At 39.4% G+C, this 21,738-nt stretch overlaps 1 protein-coding gene across 6 annotated transcripts in view; it reads left to right on the top strand.

The window, feature by feature from the left end:
- HIPK3 (homeodomain interacting protein kinase 3) overlaps window positions 1-21,738 on the top strand; it is a 66,217-nt gene that overhangs the window by 11,601 nt on the left and 32,878 nt on the right. For 3 of the 6 annotated variants that reach the window (XM_086893282.1, XM_086893283.1, XM_086893281.1), the window contains exons 2-3: window positions 3,563-3,732; window positions 3,830-4,658. In XM_086893282.1, coding sequence (XP_086749408.1) covers window positions 3,982-4,658 — 677 coding nt within the window. In that variant the 5' untranslated portion in view covers window positions 3,563-3,732; window positions 3,830-3,981. Of the gene's footprint in view, window positions 1-3,562; window positions 4,659-21,738 lie in introns of all 6 variants that reach the window. The other 3 variants (XM_086893280.1, XM_023928482.2, XM_023928483.2) reach the window with 1 other exon arrangement.

The following is a 21,738-nucleotide window of genomic DNA, read 5'->3' as shown; positions in this document are numbered from 1 at the left end:
AGGTGTAGCTATCCATAGGGTTGTATTGTAATCCAAGTACCTCAAAATAGTTAAAAAAAAAAAAGCTTCTGAACCCCACAAACAAATCAACCCAGCAAGAAAAACAGAACCAAAAAAACAAACCATGCCCAACCACAACAAAACCCACAACCCCCAAACAACAAAAAACCCTTCACAACACAGCAGTGCTGTTACAGTAGAGGGTGTTGTGGTATTTTCCCTTTCTCTTCAAGGTTTGTTGTGCAGCTCTGCTGCCTGTGGGGGGTTTATTTTGATCTGGGTTGGGGGGAAATCAGTTCTGTTTATCAGCTTAGCTTCTCAAAGCAAAGGCCTCCAGCAGCTGGTTGTATTGGATGGTTCCATGCTGTTCTGATGGATTTCATTGCATGTGTGCTGGGTAGAGTGTGCTTCTGTCTGAAATGCCTTCTGAGCACTGGGAGTGTGTGGCAGAGGGCTTCAGGCAGTCTCAGGTGTGGGATGCTGCAGGGTTTTACGTGCCTGGGTCACAGGAGCACTTTATTCACTGGTTACGTGAAGATATTGCAGCTTCTCCAAATGACATTGGCATCTAGAAGTGGCAGGTTAGAGAAAGGCAAGCAAAATTGTGGCAGTGATGAAGAAGTGTTTAGGGGAAGGTAAGAAATGAGGTGATTTTACAAGTCCATTTTTATTTGTGTGGGGTAAAATTTTATTTTATTAGTTCAGTCTGTCATGATTGTATCAAAGGTTGTTCTTCCAGGGTATGTTATCTCTTCTATTTAGTGCTAAATTTTCTCTTTTTTTTTAGTTTTTTTTTTGAGTTGCTAAAAATGTTCTTGTAATAACTCAGTAAACACTTCTTATCTGCAAACAGAGCTGTTACTGTGGTGGAGGTTCAGGGTCATAGAATTAGGCCTGTAAGAAACACACTGACCCCAAAATGTGATAGTTTTTCTTATCCAACTGAAATGAATGTTGGGAGTGCATTCCTCCAGACCTTCTGGACTGGTTTGAACAGCATGACCTAGAATAGAATATTCCTATTCTAATAGAATAGAAATATTCTATAGTAATATAGATTATTATTATATTTGTTATAAAATAAAATAGATTATTATTATAAATCTAGAATTTACATTATATATAATATATAAATTGTTATTGTATATTTATATATAATAATTTATTATATAATAATAAGATAATAATATTCTATAATAGAAAATTTACATGGTTTTAAATGCCAGTGGTCCTCACAGGCTCAGGTGAGGATTTGAGTGAGCCTCTGGTTCTCTCTCATACTGGACTGTTGTCCTGTCTTCCAGAAACATCCTTAATTTCAGTGTACCTTTTTCAAAGTAGTTATCATCATCTTCCAGTGCCCTCCACTTTGGTGTTTACACAGGCAAATACATTTTCCAGAAGTTAAATGGGGCAGGATTTTTGCTGTCAGATCACAGCAGATCCAGGACAAATGGACCTGCTGGGGCTACTGCAGCTTGGCCAGATTGTCACCCGTGGGCCAGCTGTCCCCATTCCCTCCTGCTTGGAAGTGCCCAGGACCTGTTCCTGCCCAGGGGCTTCGTGGTGTGGCTGTGCCTCAGGGCCATGCCCAGCATTTAGATTTGTCTGTGAGTCAGGAAAGTGATTCTGAACCCCTCTGTCAGCAAACTGGGATAAGACACTGCTGTGTCCTTCAGAAGTTTCTTTCCTTTTGAAGCGTAAATGTTTTTTGAGTTGGAAAATTTTACTTGTTTCATGCACATGTGTGTCAAAAAGTAAGGGGATTGTAATAAAAAAGCAAGCAGAGTATTTCTTAGTGGGGACCTTGAAAAGGTTTTAAGAATAAAACCCCCAAGCAAAATATTATTTTGATATATTAGTGTCTTTGGCAGATGGGGTATTTGAGTCATCCCAGAGCTGGAGGAATGGTAAGGTGCTGATAGAAAGTTTGGCTTGGCCTGAACTGCAGGTGCCACTGGAAGCTCCAGAGGGGCTTGGACATACATGTTCTCTGGGGCAGTCAGTGAGGGCTGGTTTTTGGATATCTAAATAATATTATCAGGGTAAGTGATTTATTTAAATATAATAATGATAGAAAAGGCGGTAAGATCTCATAGTCAAAAATAATTCTTATGCACCTCGTTATGAGGCACATTATTTAGGGGAGAAGTCAAGAGCTTGGGGAACTTTTTCTTGTGTTTTGAGGTTAATAGTGTTAAATTCTTGGTGTGGAGCAGGAGGCCAGTGGCAGTCCCATCATGTTTGGTGGCAGGAGAGCCCAGCTGCTGGCTGTTTCCTGGCTGTCTCCAGCTTTCTACATCGTCTGGCTCTGAGAAAACAGCTTTGGGAAGGAAAGGGCTTTGAAGTTTTCTTCTGCAGCTGGGACAAAACCCATTAGAGGATTCTAAACTGAGGTGTTGGTATGATTATTTTAATTGCTCTTCAGATATCTAAATGTTCATTTGCATAAATCAAATCACAGCTTCAGAGTAATTATGCTGTGCTTTTGGTTAGTTTTCATTTGATCAGAGTCACTGCAGTATCTAGCTCAAGTTTTATGTGACTCATCTGCAATTTAAGTACCTATTACCAGAATTTTCATGTGCTTGGTATGATTAAGTGATCTAATTAAGTTATTATTGGTATTGAATTTGTCTCTGGGAGCTGATCAGACTGATATAAACCATAACTTCCCTGAAACCTTGTAGCTACACCAGGGTCCATCCAGAACCTTTTTTCATAGTATTTAGCTTAACTACATGATAGACAAGTTTAAGGCTGGTGTTTGACGAGTCTGGAAGGGGACACTGTGTCAGTGCATAGAGGACACCTGGAAGGTAAACTCAGTGCTTTGATTCTGTCACTGACACACAAATTTCTGCAATGGGGTGGAACAGAGCTCAGGGAAAGCAGCTGCCTTTCGTCAATGGATTGGGTTACTGTACATCGTAAGTTACTGGAACGTTCTCGTTGTTTATGTCTACATACCCATGCCCCCTAAGTTATTTTGGGCCCCATCACATGGCTTGATCACTTTCATTTTCGTCCCAGCGAAATTCTTTGATCTGTGGCAGTTGTGACATTTGTCTGTTCTTGGAAGCCTGGTGGTGTTTACAATGAATAGGTTGGGTACCTTGTGTAACAGGTAGCGCTGACTCACAATTAAGAACTTCTGAGTTATTTTCATGGCATCCTTGCTAAACATTTGAATTGGCTTCTCAGTTGTGTTACTGAACTCTGTGCTACTTTTGTGTGGAGAAATGGTGGGAGGTTTTAAATGAAAGTTGAGTTTAATAGCACAAAGGTAGGACCCCAGCTTGAAAAATGACATGTAGTGCTCTGCTGTAGCCTGTCTCAGCTAAAGCACTTAACTGCAGTAACCTGCTGCTGCTAAAGTCCTCGTGTGGGCACTGGTAAGGCCTTGTTCTGGCCACAAGAAGCTAAACAGAAAACAACTTTAGACCAGCTCATTTGGAGAACATAATTGTGTCCTGATTTTTCTTTTTGAAGTAGCGGCTGCTGGAAAGCTTGGAAATGCGCACAATTTTCACGTGTTTTTTCTTTTTCTCTCCCCCTGTAGGTATGGCCTCACAAGTCTTGGTCTATCCACCATATGTTTATCAAACCCAGTCAAGTGCCTTTTGTAGTGTGAAGAAACTCAAACTAGAACCAAGCAGTTGTGTGTACCACGAAAGAACCTACCCACAAATCTATGTGAACGGTAAAAACTTTGGAATTTCTCCCCACAGGGTTAGTACTTTCTTTCAGACTAAAAACCCATTTGATAGACCTCGAGGACAGAGCTTTTGGTTGCAGTCAAATGCTGTTGCTTTAAAAAATACTGCAGGTGCTACAAAAGCGTTGGCAGCGTGGGCGCAGCAACCTCAGCTGGAGGCCCCTCGGGCCGGGCCGCGGGGAAGCCGGTCGGATATCCTGGAAGGAGCCCAGCGATGTGGATTGAAGCGTAAGAGCGAGGAGCTGGATAATCAGAGCAGCACGATGCAGATCGTTGATGAGCTGTCCATCCTGCCTGCAATGCTGCAGACCGGCGTGGGCAACCCGGTGACGGTGGTGACCACGGCCGCGGCTCCCAAGCAGAGCGGTACCAGCGGGGATGGAGATTACCAGCTAGTGCAGCACGAGGTGTTGTGCTCGGTGAAAAACACCTACGAGGTTCTGGATTTCCTGGGACGAGGGACCTTTGGACAAGTAGTCAAGTGCTGGAAAAGGGGGACAAACGAGATTGTGGCAATCAAAATCTTGAAGAATCATCCTTCGTACGTGCGCCAAGGGCAGATAGAAGTGAGCATCTTAGCGAGACTAAGCACTGAAAATGCTGATGAGTTTAACTTTGTGAGAGCCTATGAATGCTTTCAGCATCGTAACCATACTTGTCTGGTTTTTGAGATGTTGGAACAGAATTTGTACGACTTCCTGAAACAAAACAAATTCAGCCCTCTGCAACTGAAAGTAATAAGGCCTATTCTGCAACAGGTGGCCACTGCACTGAAAAAACTAAAAAGTCTGGGTTTAATCCATGCTGACCTCAAACCAGAGAACATTATGTTGGTGGATCCCGTTCGACAGCCTTACCGGGTCAAAGTCATAGACTTTGGGTCTGCCAGCCATGTATCAAAGACTATTTGTTCAACCTATTTACAATCTCGGTATTACAGGTAGGTGTCATTTGTTTTGGTTTCTCACCTGTTAAGGAACGAGGTTTTATCATTTCTTCAAGTTAAAGGCTTAAATAATTACTCCTCCAGGCAGGATAATTTGGAAAAGATAAAACCACCTAGGAATGTGAAAATTAAGTAGTTGTTTGCCATTTTGAACTTGCTCTGAATGTTTTTATAGTGCTGTCTTTTTCCTGGAAGGATGTTTTGTGTTGCTCTCCAAAGTCATCAGTGTTATTTTGAGACCTCTGTTCAAAAAGAAAAGGAAAAAAAAAAAATCTTTCACTTGCTTGTTTAGGATGTCTTTCCAGGCTTCCTAACATGATGGATTTTTTTTTTCCTCTAAGCAGCTGGACAGTGTTACTAGAAGTTTCTATATCCTGTTGCCAAAGATTATGTAAATGCCTCTGTTTTTCTCCAGCACTTGTAAATATTTTCCCTAGTTCTTAGAAACTCCATTCTGACTGAGTACCTTCAGCAGCTGTAGAGTTTAGTAAACTCCTGGATTTAGGGAGTAACAGGATGCTTAAATGTTTAGGGTGATACCAGAAGGGCATTTAAAGTGATTTTGGTATATGGTTGCATTCTACTTTTGCCTGAAAATGGATGTATGCTTTCAGTAGTTTTGTTTGGTTATTTTTTTAAAGCTTTCTTTGAGTAGTTACCCAATCTGTCTCACATTGAAAAATTATCAAGATTTAGTCCTTTTGTTTTCCTTATAAGCTAAACTCGTCTTGATTGAAGATCTTTTTCAGTTCTGTTTTGCATCATTGACAGTCATTTGTGCTGTGCATTGCCCGTCTGCCGATTCAGTAAGAAGCTAGTAAAGTAGGACAATGAGTACTTTGAAGAAAATTTTAAATATTTTACAGCTGTTCATGCTAGAAATGAAAACTTGTGCAGTGCAGTTCCAGGCTTGATGAAATCAGTGATTTCATGCCAGAGGAATCTATTTTTTGACTGTAGCTTGTAAACAAGAATGCTTCATGTACAGTGCTCACATAAAATATTCTAATTCATCACCTGCATTCTGTATTACTTAATTGCAAACTGCAGCAGAGGATTTAAAAACTACACAGAGTTCATCAACAGAAAACTAAATTGGGAAACATTATGGATTGATGCATGCCCACATTATACAGAAATATATACGAGAGGGAATAAAAAATTAAGTAACTTAATATTGGTGTTCATTTGGTGTTAATTTGGGAGTTCATTTTGGTGTAAAAGCTGTATACTACTTAAGATACTTAAGGTTTTGGGACTCTCAGGACAAATCAGGCTTGCAAAGATGTCAGGAATTCTGAAAAGGCTCTGGACAAGTGCAAAGGTCTTACCTTCAGCTGGTCTGTACAGAATCATAATCCAGCAGATCCTCAAGATGCATGGTCTGAGAATGTTTCCCTACCTGTTTTGGCTTTTCTATTTATTGAAACCATTACAGATTATTGTGAGCTATTGCCATTTTCCCCTTCTCTCTCCCCAAAAACTGACAGAGGCTGTGGACAGCCAGGCTGGGTGGTCCTATTGTAGTGCTTCAGCCTCAATTAACTACTTTCTGCAATTTTTTTTCTGTTTCAGATGGCTCAGTAGACAAGATATTGTTCTTTCTTAGTTGCCTACATAAAAATATAGTAGCTGTAGTCTTGTTTTACTTGGCTTGATGTTGCTAGATACTTTTCTTCAGATTTCAGAACAGGAAAATCCTTGAGATATAATGGTACAGTTCAAAATATATTTCTCTTTTGTGTTTTGGTGCTTGTATTGCACCTAAATGTGAGCAAGTGGGGTTCCCTGTGGATGTTTATTCAATAATATCATTCCCCAAGAATAAGATTTGTGGGTGCATATACTTGTCTTGCCTCAATGGTGTTGAGTGATACGGACCCATATCATGTGCACCTAAAATTTCCTGCTTAGTAAGTTATGCTTAGGTGCTTTATAAATATTCAGGCTTCAGTAGATCATATTCTTTGTTTTTTACAATTTCATAATCTTTCTATGAAGTACCATCCAAGTCAATAATTGAAAATCAAAAGGACATAAGAAGAAAAACAGTTAGGGTCCATCTACTTGAGTTTTTTTTTTAATATATAAATATTGGTTGAGATAATTTTGGGAAAAAAAAAAAAACCAACCCAAAACAACTATACTTTGACATTATTTTCAACAAGAGGTTTTACTTTTGAACAGATTTTCAGCATGCTGGATTTCATCGTGGATGGTGTAGCTTTTACCAGTTGGGTGACTGAAACTAACTTTGTGTTAGTGAAACTAAATTGTGTTTGGCAGTTCCTCAAAATTTCTTTTTATTCTATTGGAAGCATCAGAATAGTGTAAATGGTATCAGAAAATAGGGACTGGATTAAAAAGGTTTTTAAATAGATGATGCTGGGGAAGTTTCAGGAAAGGACTTAGAGAAGAATGAGAAAGGCCTTCAGAGAATATCTTGCATTGCGATGGCATATTATTTTGAAAGAGATTGTGCTTTTTGTCAGTCAAATAAGGGGCATTTATATATAAAATACAACTGTAATTAAATGTATTTTTGTATTAGAAGAGCCTGGGAGTGACAGTTCAGGTTTGACCTGTTTGACTATGACATGTTGAAACAAGGTTTACAAAACTGAATAAAGAGAAAAGGTTGTTTGGTGGTGGTGGGTTTTGTTGTTTTTTTGTTTGTTTGTTTTGGAAGGGGGGTGTTGTTTGGGTTTTTTTTTTTTGAGTTTCTTTTCCCCCTCAGTCTGATCATTCCTTCTGGTTTTTTTTTTGGTTTTTTTTTTGTTCCTGGGACCATAGTGAACTAATGATCATGAGAATGGAGAATGCCATGAGGTCCAGTGTTAGGGTGCTTATTTTGAATTCTAGTGTCACTATTTTGCATCTGTAAGAGGAAGTGACTAATGAGTTGGAAAAATGAGTAATAAGAGGATTTGGACTTAAGGAGGGGAACATCATGTAGCCAGGTGGATGGATAATGGGCTGACTTACCTTAGCCTATAGCAGAAGGAGGGGTGATCTGATGATGACTTTTGGAGATCTTAGGGTATTATTATATGAGGAGAGGTCCCAAACAAGTGAGACTAACTCAATTTTAAATGGATATGAGCAAGCAGAAAAATGGAGACTGACTGTATGGAGTGATAATGACTTGATGTTTTCCTGTTTCTGTTTCAGCTTTGTCAAGCTAAGAGAAAATAAGAAAATGGTTAAAAGAAGTATGAAAAATAGATTTTGATATTTTGTTACCTTTTGGAAGCTCCTGTTTGTTATATTGCTAGAAATTGTCGAGTATGGGTATGAATAAATACCAGCTACGACACACTGTCTGAAATCACAGATGATTTTTAATTTGTTTTAAAGATCAGATGTTATTCCCAATGCTCTTTCCTTGAAAGGCAGTGTCTGTGCTTAGACGCTCTTTTTGTGCTGGTCTGGATTTTAATAGCTGTGGACTAGAGAGATGTGGTATTTGAAGCCCTTTTCTGCTTCTGGCCTCACACATTAAGACTGCTGACCTTTTATGAGTGATCTAAGGAGGTAAATAACTAAGCAGTGTGTACATTTTCAGAAGAAAACACCCTTACGTCTGGTGTAGGTGATCAAGCCTTTGTCATTTATGGAAATGGTGTGAGAAGTGTGTTGCTGTCCTTTTGGTCAGCTGTGCCCCAAATCGTGAAGAGGGGAGTGTTTCATCCCAAATGGAAAGCAGTGCAGGCTGTGGAGGAGGAGAATCAAAACATCTGTTTCTAAGTCTGGCCTCTTTTGCTCATCTGGCGAGGCAGAAAGTTTTCCCAGGGCATGGTGCTTCTCTCTGGAAGTCATTTCCCCTTTTTTCACCTCTTTCCTGAGGTGAATGCATTTAGGGGAGCACGTATGAGAAGAGAGGCTTCAGAATGGCTCTGCAGTGAGCAGTAACCTCCAAGAGGAGTCAAGGGAAATGGTCAAGGTGGTGCTGCTGCCCATCTGCTTCAGGGAGCCAGGTTACTTTCTGTTGCCACGGGAAGCAGTGGCCTTCTCAGTGTGTTGCATTCACAGGTAACTCTTCAGGGAATTGCTGCTTAATTTTTATTTTTTTATTTATTTTTTTTTCCAAGCGGAATCACCTTCTTTCTGATTTAATTTGGGTTGTCTTCCTAGGGGGATTTTGGAAATGAATCTTCAGTAAACCTTACCAAGCTCATCATTCATAAAATCCCTGTAATATTGTGGGTCTGACGGCAGCCACATGCCATTCCTGCAGCACAGCCCCCAAAGGGAGTTGAACAGTGGCTCACCACCAGCCCATGGAGATGCCTTCGTGGTTATTTCACCTCCTGTCTCCAAAGAAAACATCATCATCTTTGTGCTGTGTCAGAGTATATTGCTGGTAGAGTGCAGCTGGAAGCTTGACTGAAAATATGTTTTGAGGATCAGCACTTGGTTTCCCGGACAGAGGATGTTCCTTTTGGCATCCAGGGCTCTGCAGGCAAACTGCTGTTCAGCATAGCCAAATTCATTGGGAAAACAAAACAAGTGGGAAGCAACAGAGCTGATCTTCCAGATTAAACTGGGCACAAGCTGGACCCCTCAGGCTGGTGGGCAGCTGCAGGGATGTGGCAGAGTGGAAGGTGTCTGGTTAGTAAGAGATGCTCGTAGCTCAGAAACGCTTTTCCCCTGGTGACAGCAGTAAAACGCAATCCTGGGTATTCAGCAGTGAACTCACAAGGAAAAGCAAGAGATGTGAGTAGATGCACTCAGTGCAGTCACCCCATTCCAGAACTGGACAGTGATATTCCCCCTCTAGCTTTCCAGCTAAGGGTAGTTGCTAATCAACAGACTCGTTCCAGACAAAATGCCAAATGTCAGTAGCGTTGCAGCGGAGCTCAGAGAGATGGAAACATTGCTGTTGGATGTGTTCCTGGTGGATGAGAGCAGGCTTTTCCTCCTCTCCTTCTCTTGCCCTCCTCTCCCGTGAAGATCAGCGAGGACAGAGGAAAAGTGATAATAATTGTGTTCTGTGGTCACTGTTCTCACTTGCCCAGTCAGTTCTGCTGCAGCTTAAAGATCCATTTGGTCTGATATGGGCTCTTCTGTTTTAAAGGGTTTTGGAAGAAGAATAAAGTAGTTGAGCTGTGTGTGGTTTAAATACTACCCATGGGCTGGGCTTAATGAGGGCTCTGTGCATGCTCTGAGGCTGTTGCAGCAGGACAGCTTTTTATTTATGACTTTTGCAGCGTCGTGCTAAGTTTCAGAATAAACCACCATCAGCTTATGCTGGTTTTTTTCCCCCTCAAATTTATGCAATTTTACATGACTTCTTGTTCTCCTTTCTTACATGCATTCTCTTAAATTAGAAAAAAAAAAATTCTCATGGCCATGAATTCCCAGATGTTTTCTCCCTGGCCTGTGTAACTTGGTTAGATGTGGTCCTTGTCACTGCAGGGACTCCTGAGGACACAGGGTGACAGTGACTCTCCCTGGAGCGGGTTTTGGAAGTTGTGTTTTCTCTCTGGAGGTTGGGGCTGTCAGCAGGACGCGTTGTTATGACTCAATTACACAATCATCGCATCCGAGTAACTCGACCATTTTCTTCCCCTAATATCAGATCAGCATACAACTTCTGTATGTTTAAAATAGCAGTTACAAACTGTATACAAATAAACATCTCTCTTAATACAGCTTTTCTTTAAAGCAGTGAGCAGGGGGGGAAGTTGTGCAAAGCTGACATCTCGGGAAGAAACTGCCTTTTCAAGTTCACCCATTGCTGTCGCATACTTGAAGTTTCTAAATGAGCTTTATCTAGAGTGGGGTGTCTTGAGGCTTTTTCACAATGCCTAAAATTCTTGCTCAGTATTTATTAAATTTTGGGGTTGATATGTTTTAAATGAGAAGCAAAGCTCTGCTCATCAATCGATTTTTCTGTCAGTTTGGGAAGCGCGGTGCAAGAACAAGCTAAAAACGCCTCTGTAAACAACTTACACTTCAACATGCTAGCAGATGTTATTCTATCACTTTGAACCGTGCATCACTGAAGTGTATTGGGATATCTTAAAATAGTCAGGGGTGGTGGCCAGAGATGGTAGACTTCTATAGATGGTGAGGTAGTTTTGCTGCTGCAGTGAAATAAGCCAGAAGTACATGCTGCTGAGGTCGTTTGCTTGCTCAAGGTCAGCCTGTTCAAAGTCAGCTGCTCTGCTGTGAGCACGGTTACTGTCAGTGCTGTGTGTAAGAGAGTCCTGATAATGGAAGGAATTGCTGTTCCAAGTGAATTGGGACACTTAACAATTTTTTTTTTCCCCTCCTCTTTAAAGTCGCAGAGCCGCGGCTGCTGGTTTGTTTCCTTATCGGAGCAAACGGAACTTAACGTCAAGATAAGCTTTTGTGGCTTGTGTCTGTGAACAAATTGTTTTATAGATTTGGCAAGGCTTTATTTGTACTTTTTGCACACCGTTCATTAATTGTTTTATTGAATTCCCGTTTTAAACTTCTATTTCATGCTTAATGGGACCTAACAAAAACCACTGTATCATCCAAAAGTGGCAATCTTAGCTCATCATAACTTCATGTTCATGTAGCTATTTGATAATAAATGTATTTTTGATTCATTATTTTCTAGTCAACATAATGTAGTCTCTAATACCTTATTATTCTATGTTCATAGAAAGCAGAAAACATGAGTAGGTTTTTTGGTACTGACGTGGGTTTTTGGCTTCATGTTTGGGAATTTTTTAATTCTGTAGAAAAGACTGTCAGGGTTACTGTAATTTTGCAAGTTTTAAAAATTTTTTTGTCAATCCTCTCTGAAGATCCAGAGGAGACTCAAGGGGATGGGAGTGGATGAAATGGCATCCAGCCTTCAAGTTGAGTTTTTTCCCTGAGCTAGACATTATCTGAGTAACATAACCTGGGATAACACATGAAGCATTTGAAGGTACCACCTACCCGCTAGGGATTCTAGAGATTTCAGCCCAGATTTCAAGTTAATCGTGATGGCTGGAGCAAAAATGTAAATCAAAGTTCAGGTGAGGGTTCTCTTAGTCTTTCAGTTGCTTCTATTAAACAGAAGGGAAATTCTTTCATGATTTTCAAGGCAAAAGAGCTCTCAGTTCATGCTATATTTCATTTTTGCTGAGGTTGAATGATAGACCCGTTTGCCACGGCTAAAGTTCTGGGAAGCAGCTTTTATTTTTCACACATTAAAATAGATCTAGTGAAATGTGATACCCCACCCTTTTTTTTTTTTTTTTTCACTGCACTGATATTTAAGTCACAAAGATCTGTTCATCGTGCATCTGTGCGGACGTGAGCGTGGCTCTATCTCAGATAGAGATATCTCAGCTGCAGAAAATATCAGCAGTGCTGATACCACCAATATCAGTAGCTGCAGTGCTGTGTTTGTAAATATTGTGACAAATTGCTCCCACTGGGCCTCTTTTGCAAATCTGGCTGTGTATTCCTGCTGTAAGAGCAGGTGGTACCAGATCTGAACCAACGTGATGGGAATCCAAGCCTCTGCACCATCCCTTGTCTCGTCCTGACATCCTTGGCTTGAAGGGAGAGGTGTTTTGTGGTTTGTGCTCCTTCTGCACCCATGGCTTCCACCAGGAGTGAAGAGGATGGAGCAGATTTGTTGACTGGAAAATCAAGCAGGTTGAGCGAGGGCAGATCGATATCATGTGGAGTCAGACCAAAACCAGCAATAAAATACTGGGGAATTAAAAACCAAAACACAAGAGAAGAAACCTTTTGTGAATTCAGGCACTGATTGGAAAGTGGTATGGTGTCTAGGATAAAAATAACTGTTTGGGATAGAATTAAGTAAAATTAAAGTTTGTATGACAATAAATTGCCTGAAATGTCTGGACTGTTAAATTTTATACTGTATGTTTGAAGGTCCTTGGTCCTACAGTGCTAGCTAATGTTTTCAAGGTTTTTTTTTTGTTTGGACTGGTAATAAAACAGCTTCCAGCAAGTGAAATGGGATTAGATGGCCGGGAGAAACAAGCCAAAAGCATTTCACAGATAAGATTTTCAAGCAGTTGCATTTTGAGACTATGATGTTGCCTTAAGAACATTTCCCCCTTTCTAAATACCAGGGATATTTTGGTTGTCCCAGGACAGTGCAGCAGTCTCTCACAAAATATCATCTCTTTATGCTGCATTTCCATCAGTATTTTAATGTCTTCTTGGATGTTTTTGAGAATAATAGGGTCTTAGCCTTGTAGTGAATCTTTAAATATTCAAAATGTTTAAACCACCCAGTACTCCATGATGAAATCTTTCACAAGAGTGCACTTTATTGTTTCAAGTGTAGTGCACAAAACCTTTTTTTTAATGTTAAATATTCAAAATTAGTGTGAATTTAAAATGTATTTTAATTGCCCAAAATTTATTCCAATTGAAACAGATTTTTCCATTATTTTTGTTACTTTCTCTCAATAAAACTTATTTCCCTGATAACTTTCAATGTGCATTTCACAGCTTCTTTGAAAAACTGGAAGCATCACCTCACTTATGTACAAGGCTTTTATATGAAGCTTTTAATCTGCATATTATTGTTGTTTTATCATCTGGAAAACTGTTAGGGTGTGCTGTAGGTCATAGATCAGTAGTAGCACTTGATACTTTCCAAAAAGATATGATGGCAAAAGCCACGTTTACACTAACAGTATTTGGATATTCTTGGTGCCTTTCTTTTGAACCCTAGTTAATATTTAAATTTTTGAGCTCCTGATTTTCTCACTCTTTCCACAGCTTGCCATCTGGTCAAGATCTAGTTTGTTTAGTGTCTTTAATAGAAATTATGCGGTATGTCTACACGTATTTTGCTGAGTGTTTTTAAAATCTTGAGGTATTCTTGAAGAATACTAAGTGTCTCCTGAACTTCTTCTCCAGGCTAAACACCCACAGCTTTCTCAGCTGCTCCTCATAGGATTTATGTTCCAGTTCCTTCACCAGCCACACTCCCCTGTCATGCTGGCTCAGCATTGAGATGCAGCTGGTTTTGGACACTTCACCTCTCTGGTAAAGCAGCTGGAAGCAGAGCAGAGGATCTCAGCAGAGGGCTGCAAAGTAGAACCAGGAGGATATAATTTGTAGATTATATGGTATGGCTGCTGACTGCTTTGGTTTTCATATAGCCTTGAATTATTTCAACAATTTCCAGTAAGAAAGTATTCTTAAACTGAAAGCTTTGCTGTGCACACAGAGGAGCTGGGACAGTTCTGTAGTTGATTTCTCACACTTCTGTGCATCTTCTGCACTAAAAGAAGTGAGGTGCTTAATTGATTCTCAAGTTTATTTCTTCTGGTTTTTAACTGGTCTTTTGGCCCTGCCATGAACTGGGAATTTTCTGTCACTGAGTTGACAGTGATCTGTTTCTTTCTGACCAACACCGCTTTCATCCCTAGTGTTGTCTTGCTTTATGTAATTTTCCTATTTCATGTATTATTTAATATAGACAGCAGTTGTTTAGCTGCTAAAAACCTATAAAATAAAGTCAGGAAACTAACTGATATTTAACAGGGGAAAACTCCTGCAATCCTAGAGGGTATTACATAGCAGGATAATTAGGAATTATCATTAATATCCCAGTACTCCACCCTGCCTTTGGAATGATTGTCCCACAGGGATGGTTGCTTGTGGAGTGGTGCTGTGTGCCATTTGGGATATTCAGTTTGTAGCCATGTAGTTGCTGTCCTGAAAGAACATCTTCAGGATTGCCTAAGACAAATTAGCACTAATTATGTTCCACTTAATCTCTCTACACACCACTTCTTCTGAGGTTATGATTATTAAGCATCTATGTATATAAATATATAAATTTTCTTCTTCATGTGTCTGTGGCATCATTATTAGACTGTGTACAAATATCATCAAACGGCTCCCCACTGAATCTGTTCTAACATAGAGGTATCTGATATAAAATTAAAAGGGAAACCCCTAAACTTAGTGTAATATTTAATTTGCTAAATTGGATGGAGGTCATGCCCAACGTGGTTTCCTGTTCTGCAGGTATTTTTTAACATTTCAGCATTTTCATTCTGTGTATCCAGAGGACTGAGCTTTTGTGAGACCACTGACTCTCTCCTGCAGGCTTGTATGAAATAATGAAATATTTCATTATTAAGGTGAAATAGCCCTTCAGCCACTTTGTTAACCAATGGATATAGCTCACATTCCCCCAAGACACAGAATCTGGATCCACTGTTACTATTTCAAAGAAGGTGATGTTACATGAATGTGGAATGCCAAATGCGTAACAGCAACCTCAGCCCTTCCCTCTCCTTTACTGACACAATGAGAATTCTAACAGAAGTTAATGACTTTATAATTAGTGCTGTTCTCTCTCCAGACACAGGAGACCTGCAATTTCCTGGTTTTAACATGGTCCTTGTTTTGGGTTTCCATGTATGAAATTGGACGTAACAACTCGTTTCTCCTTGCTGTTGTGCTTTGATTTTAGCTTTCCTTTTTAAGGTTAGAAAGGTATTTTCAAACATTTTTCCTTTTTTTCTTTTTCTTGTGGCTGTGCTTTAAGAGACTGTCCTTTGTGAGACAAACTGATCATTTTGTCAAGCATGTGATTTACATGGTTTGAGATAAAAGGCAGTACACAGGTTAGTGTGTTTCAGCAAATCAAAAAGTAGTGCAAGTTGTTCAATGGCAGTCATTGGAATGGATTAATTTTGCAGTTTTTAAAGTGACATAGCTTAATTCTTAATTTTTCTTCTGCACATGACAGTGTCTATTTAGTTCCTCGTAAAGACTCTTTGTACATTTTGAGTTTTTCATGAGACAATAGCTACAGATAAGTTTCTCAAATTTTTCTGTGTATGTTGCACCTCTTAACTTCCCAGTGGTTGAGCTGTGAGGACAAGCAAAAGCATTGTTTTGAGAATGGAATGTGATCAGCTTGTTGGAGGGGGCATTTGGTGGCCTGCACTTGCACTTCTGAAATGGGTAATGCACAAAACTCCTGCAATAAGAGATCTGATGTTTTCTGGATGGCTGTGATCTAGTGGGGATTTTTGAAAAAACTTCAGAGCTGACCTCTGAGCTTTTTTTGTCTGACTGATTAATGTGCATAAAGTGTGCCTTTGTCCCAGTACCACTGAACCTTCAAGCACTTCAACCCAAATCTGGCAGGAGATGAAGAAGTGCCAGAGGTATGAACAGCAGCTGCAGAGCAGTGAGAAGATTCAGACTTCTGTGGGGTGAAAAGGAAGAAGTTGGTAATTGTCTTTGGTGTTTTGCAGTAGCTGTTTGGCAAGGCAGAGTGTGCATAGCTCTGGACTAACTCAATAATACGTGTGTTGCCTTTGTATGCTATAGAAAACAAAACAGAGATTGAGGGTTGTTCATTGTTGTCTGGGAAGAGTACTAGTGTAAATCTGAAGAAACAGCAACAGTGAAGTATGGTTATGTCCAGTGTTTGTTGATGGGTTTGTTTACATTTGTGTGGCATGACAGCAGATTATCTTCTTCAGCAGAATGTGGCACAAGTGCAAAAAGCTTCCTGACTTCTGAAGTGGAAATAGTTTCCTGATGTTGACTAAGAGCCTGGGTTCCTGGTTCTCTCTCCAGCTCATTGCTCAATGCTTGCTTTTCATGCCACTGCCACTGCAAGAGGAACAAAAAGCTCTGCAGGCAGGGCAGAGAACTGTATTTAAAAAAAAACAAACAAGACAAAACAGCTGTACCCCCACAAATGCAAACCAAAACCCCTCCACCCAGCAACCAAACAAAAAGCCACAAACCCCCATAAGCAAAAGACATCCCCACCCAAAAAATGTGCTGGGAAATGGGAAGGGAGTGCGTGCTCAGAGATATCTGTAGCTGTACAGACCTGTACTTAAAGGATTGCCCTCTCAGAGCAGTGTATTGCTGTATTTAATTTTTCTTCTGTTAGGTCCTTTGGTTGGGCTTTTAACCATCCCATGAAGAAATAAATACTTTATAATGTCTTGTATACTTTAGAATTAGTATGTTGTATTTTGTGCCAGACATCTGTAGGTCTGAGCCTATCAGTAAATATCTGAAAAATTAAAATAAGCCCAGATTGTTCTAGAATGTGCTTCGATGCTTGACATCTGAAATAGTGTAATGTGGGATTCTTCACATATTTCTACTGAGTACTGTCCTTTAACTGCAGCGGCTTGAGCAGGAAGGAAAAAGTACTTCATGCCTGTAAATTAACTTCAGTGGGAGTCATATTTACCTTGTTGATAAAGCATAATTAGTTCTGTGGCTGGGGAATTTTTCCATCACTTGGAAGCGTGTGGGTCTAGCAGGAGTGGAGGTCAGCCCTGTTCTGCCTCCAGGGAAACACCCAAGGAAGGGTCAGCATCTCCCAGCTCAGCCTGGGGGCACGGAACACACTTGGAGAGGGTGAGCTGGAACAGCTCCCTGCTGCTCCAGTGCTGTAATCTGTGTAATTATTTTGAGTATTTAAGTATCTTGCAGTTAAGCAGCCAGGCTTTGCTGCCTTAATAACATCTTACGCAACGGGACCCTTCCCACGCTCCTGGCCGGCTCAAGGCGACGCGGCACGCTGGAATTTCAGGGTGCAGAAGAGATGGGAGTGCAAAAGGGACTGTCTGCAATTAACAGGATTTTCTTTTGCAAGTCAAAATATACTTTTTTCCCCTTAAATCTCTAGTACAACAGTTACTCCATATTTTTTTTTTAAATTTTTTTTTAAATTTTTATTTTTTACATTGAATGAACTCTTACGCATTCCTGGAGAACTGGTAGCTGAAACAGATTAATACTTTAGGTGCTAATTTAATATGTGGTTTAACACTTTTATTTTTTGTCAAATTTAGCTTTTAATTTAAACTGGATTTTAAGAAAAATATTTTAGTTTTTGTGCTTCTCATTTATAATCACAAGTAAGTTTTCAATCTGTTTTTTTCTTTTTCATTAGCTATGGTCTTTTTTCCTTTATTGGACTCAAGTTTGGCTTGTCTAAGAAAAATGCAAAAAAATTGTCCTGCTTTGAAACTTTATTTGTATAATTTGCATAATTGACAACTGCATGGTTAGGGATAATGCTTTTGATACATTTTAAAATAATAAAAAGAAGTGCTTGACACACATTTCTGTGATCAACAAACGTATCTCAAGTAGACCTAGATGTCATTACAATATAATTTAATTTGTAAAGGGGGAATCTTCCTATGCTCTGCTCAGTCTCATTATTTTTCCTGTATCAAACATAACCCATTCAGTAAAAGATGAGGATGAGAGCTGTCTCTAATAACTTTGTGAAGAATGTAACCTCAAAGATGCTGTCAGTGTCCAGTCTCTATAGCACATTAAACGTTGTTTTTTCTTGCTTATTTTCTCTTGATTATTTTCTAATATTTATTTTTATATTTAATTTATATTTTATTTAAATTTATATTTTATTTATATTTATATTTTATTTATATTTATATTTTATTTATATTTTATTTATATTTATGTTTTATTTTTACTGTTTTATTTTTTATTTATGACATACTAAACTTCTGGCCTGGCATTGCACAGTGAAACTCCCTAGTCCAGTTCTGTTTTCTGAAATATATTCTGTATTTATTGTGTGACAAAGTCCTGATGAGGAGCTGCTGTGTGGTGCAACAGGCAATTTTATTGCATGAGTGACCAATGGTCATGAAATGTGATCACTGGCTGCTGATGTTGCTGAGGCAGACAAGAGCCCAGGAAAATAGGGTAAATTATGTTGGAAAGATGGGCTCAGGAAATTTTCCAAGCAGCCTTTTGGCAGTGTGCAGTAGGGTAGTGCTTTTTGCCAGTTCAAAATGAGGAAACTGTAACTTGCTTTTCTCCAGTCCTTTAGTGCAGCCAGCACATTGGCCTGGCCTGTCCCTAACAAACATGTTTTCTTTGGATTGTGTTCCTTGTGTACTTCAACTTTTTTTTTGGTTATTCTCCTTTGGCTCTTCCTAGGGGTGTTTTGGGGCCCTTGGTTAGGAAGGCATTATCAACATCAGGAAACAGAGAATGGTGTTGGGAGACAAGGAAGGAAGTTAGACTTCAAAATCCCCCAGTTTGGTACCAATTAGGGTTTTTTTTTAAATTGTTTTTGTTCCTGTTACTAAGCCTAACTTTAAAATAAATTCCCTTTATGTGGAGTATTAAGAAAGGATGATGCCGCTTTCTGAGGTTTTTTTTTTTCAGTTTTTTCTGATTTTAGTTAGATGCTGCAAATGGAAATGAGATTAAAAAAAAAAATGAGGCTTCTGCTTGTATTGACATGGTTCTTGATGATTCCATGAAAGCAGAGAGGTCAGAAGTTTCTGTCTCTTGTTTACCTCTGTGTTACCATCCCAGAGAAATGCAAAGGTGAGTGGCACAGGATGGGACACGTTTTCCAGTGGCATTACCCTGAATACAGCTTTGTGCAGGAAAGGGTATCTTGAAGAAGGTTATTTCTGTTCTTTTCCTATCTAACATCTCTGTGTAAAACCTGTGTATTGCTTGTGCTAAGAAATGGGTGGAGAAAGCGAGTATACATATCTGAGGGTTCCTTTTGATAAGAAAAATGTAAACATTCTCATGAGAGGCATTTGCTGAGAATGAGCAGAGCTGGATTTGCTTTCCCTAGAAAACATCTGAGAGTTGACTTCCAGGTGATAATCAATTTTGACAGCATCAAAACTGAATCATCTTTAAAGTAAAAAAAAAATCACCAAGGTTGAAAATCAAATGTTAGCTTCTTGCTTGGCTGCTAAATGTATTTAGCCTTCCAACCTGTGCCTGATGTATGGTCTAATTTCATTAGAACAGGTAATCCTGTGTCATGCATCTCTTGAATGTTCTTTGCAGCAGTTTTTTTTTTTTTTTAGAGCACTTTGGGAACAAATTCATGATGAGCTCGGTGTAATAGCTGCACACAGGATAAAGAAAATAGCTTATAGGTTTGTTCTGGAAATGATGACTTGACAGTAGCCTCTGGCAGTGGAATTTAGCTATCAATAGTGTGTTAATCCAGTTAAGTAGAGAGCCTTTCATAGGGAAATAAGAGTCATGTGTTCTAGCCAAATAATTACCTTTAAAGTAATCATGCAACTTGTAAACATTGCCTCGATATTTTTGTGATTTCTTTTTTTGACACAGTTATGACACAGCAATAACTTCTTATTGAAGCAGTGGCACATGCAGTGGCTTTGGATAGTGTTTATTTCAGAACATTCTTATCTAAAGCTGTGTTGATACACGTAGGACTGACTTCATCAGCTAGTTTTTGCCTGTTCCTGTTTACTGTTTAGAAAATTCCAAACATATGACAATTGTAATTAAGCTTGTGTTTATGCATCAGTTCTAAATCATAGCAAGCTTGCATTGAGACCCATGGGTGATTTGGAGAAGTTTGTGAATCCTCTGTTTTACCTGGTCAGGAGGTGTTCCCAGGGGTCAGTTTTCACCCTTAGAGATGCCCTGGACACAGTTCAGCTCCCATCCTCTTCCCCTTCCAGAGGCTGCCCCATGAAATCACCTAGAAGGAGGAAGAGCCAGTTAAATGCATGATGACTTCCTTCAGTTAACTCCTGCTGGAACTTTAATCTCTCAATAGATTTTTAACACATTTTTCTTTTCCATGCTGAACAGCGAAACAAAAACCACTATGATTTCACTTGTCTCTCATTTCAGTGGGTGTGCTGGCACCAGTGGGGCATAAGAAATACACAACACAGTGAGGTATGTGCTTATTCTGTAGGAAGCCTATTTTTGGTACTCCTCTTGAATTTGGTAGGCTTGTTTATTTTCCTTTTCCTGCTGATGAAACTATAATCACTGAAAATCAAACACCCTCTCCCCCAACTTTGGCAGATAAAGTCTGATGATGCTTGGTTGGTGTTCCAGGCAGTTCACTGTGCTGCTTTGAGGTTGGAAAGGGGATGGAATCTAGTGAGTGGCAACCTGTCATCTGCCACAGTTCATAAGAACTTAAAATTAAATCAGGGATATGTGTTTGACTCTGTTTTTGTCACATTTAAAATAATAAAATTGATTTAGAAACAGGTCTGGCATCTTTGAGAAACCTTCCCATCTATAGTTTTATAAATCACTAGACCTGTTTACATCAGGTTTAACTGCTGCATCTCCACAAATGCATATTTATTGTGTAGTTAGGGTTTTAAATTGCAAAAACGATCGCTGCTGATTCTGTGGAGCTGTAAGCACTTTGGGGAAAGCACTTAGGAATCAAAATGCACTTTATTGCTACATGATGGTTAATAAACCTTAAAGTGAATGCTGTAATACCACGTTGGCCATCCTGAGAGGACTTGAGAAGGTAGCAGAATGTAATGTTCTGTGTTTTGTAACAGGACCATCTTGCCTTTTATTTCCAGGGACGCTTGTTTGAGGTCACTAAGGTAAAAGCCTGTTTCCTTGGTACCTCACCAAAGCAGCTTTGTGTCTTTAGGTACTTACAGTACAAGGCTTGATAAGTCACTGACATACTTTTTGTAGACTTCAGTGATTTTCATCTTCAGATGCAAATTTATTTCAAAAATGCGTCTTTGGGGATTTTTTTTTTGGATGTCTGCTGGGTTTTTTATGTCTGTCTCACTTGGTTATTTTTATTTATGTTTGTAAAAATCTGTAATCTTAAATCACAGTACAAGCTGATTTGCCCTAAGGCCATTTGCAGCGTCAGAGACAGAAAATAATAACGAGTTTGTCTAATTGTGGAATGACTAATGAAAATACCTGTATTTATCATTATGCTCTAATGGACTCTTCCTCATAAGGTTATGTTACCAGGCTCTAAATCTCTTCTATTTTGATTTTGATGTAGATATGATCCTGTTCTTCTTTCCAGCTATTTATTCTCGAGAGGCTATCTCTATATAAGGCTTCAAGTATTCCAGCATCTCAGCAATTTGTCTGATAATGGATAATTTTGCTGCTCCTTTCCCAGCATCATCATTAATGTATATGTTGTTTACAGAGCCGTGACAAGGCTGGTTGACAGCACCTCTTCCTGGGTAATTGTAAACAAATTTGTAAGTGGGATTACTGCCAAGGATTCATTTAGTATATTGGCCTGCTTGTGGTGGTTTATGCTACCCTATTCATGGATAAT

This window comes from Cyanistes caeruleus, chromosome 6 (assembly GCF_971803275.1).
Source record: "Cyanistes caeruleus chromosome 6, bCyaCae1.hap1.1, whole genome shotgun sequence".
NCBI classification, from domain to species: domain Eukaryota; kingdom Metazoa; phylum Chordata; class Aves; order Passeriformes; family Paridae; genus Cyanistes; species Cyanistes caeruleus.
Note: the sequence above shows the minus strand (reverse complement) of the source record. Positions and strands in the feature narration are given on the sequence as shown.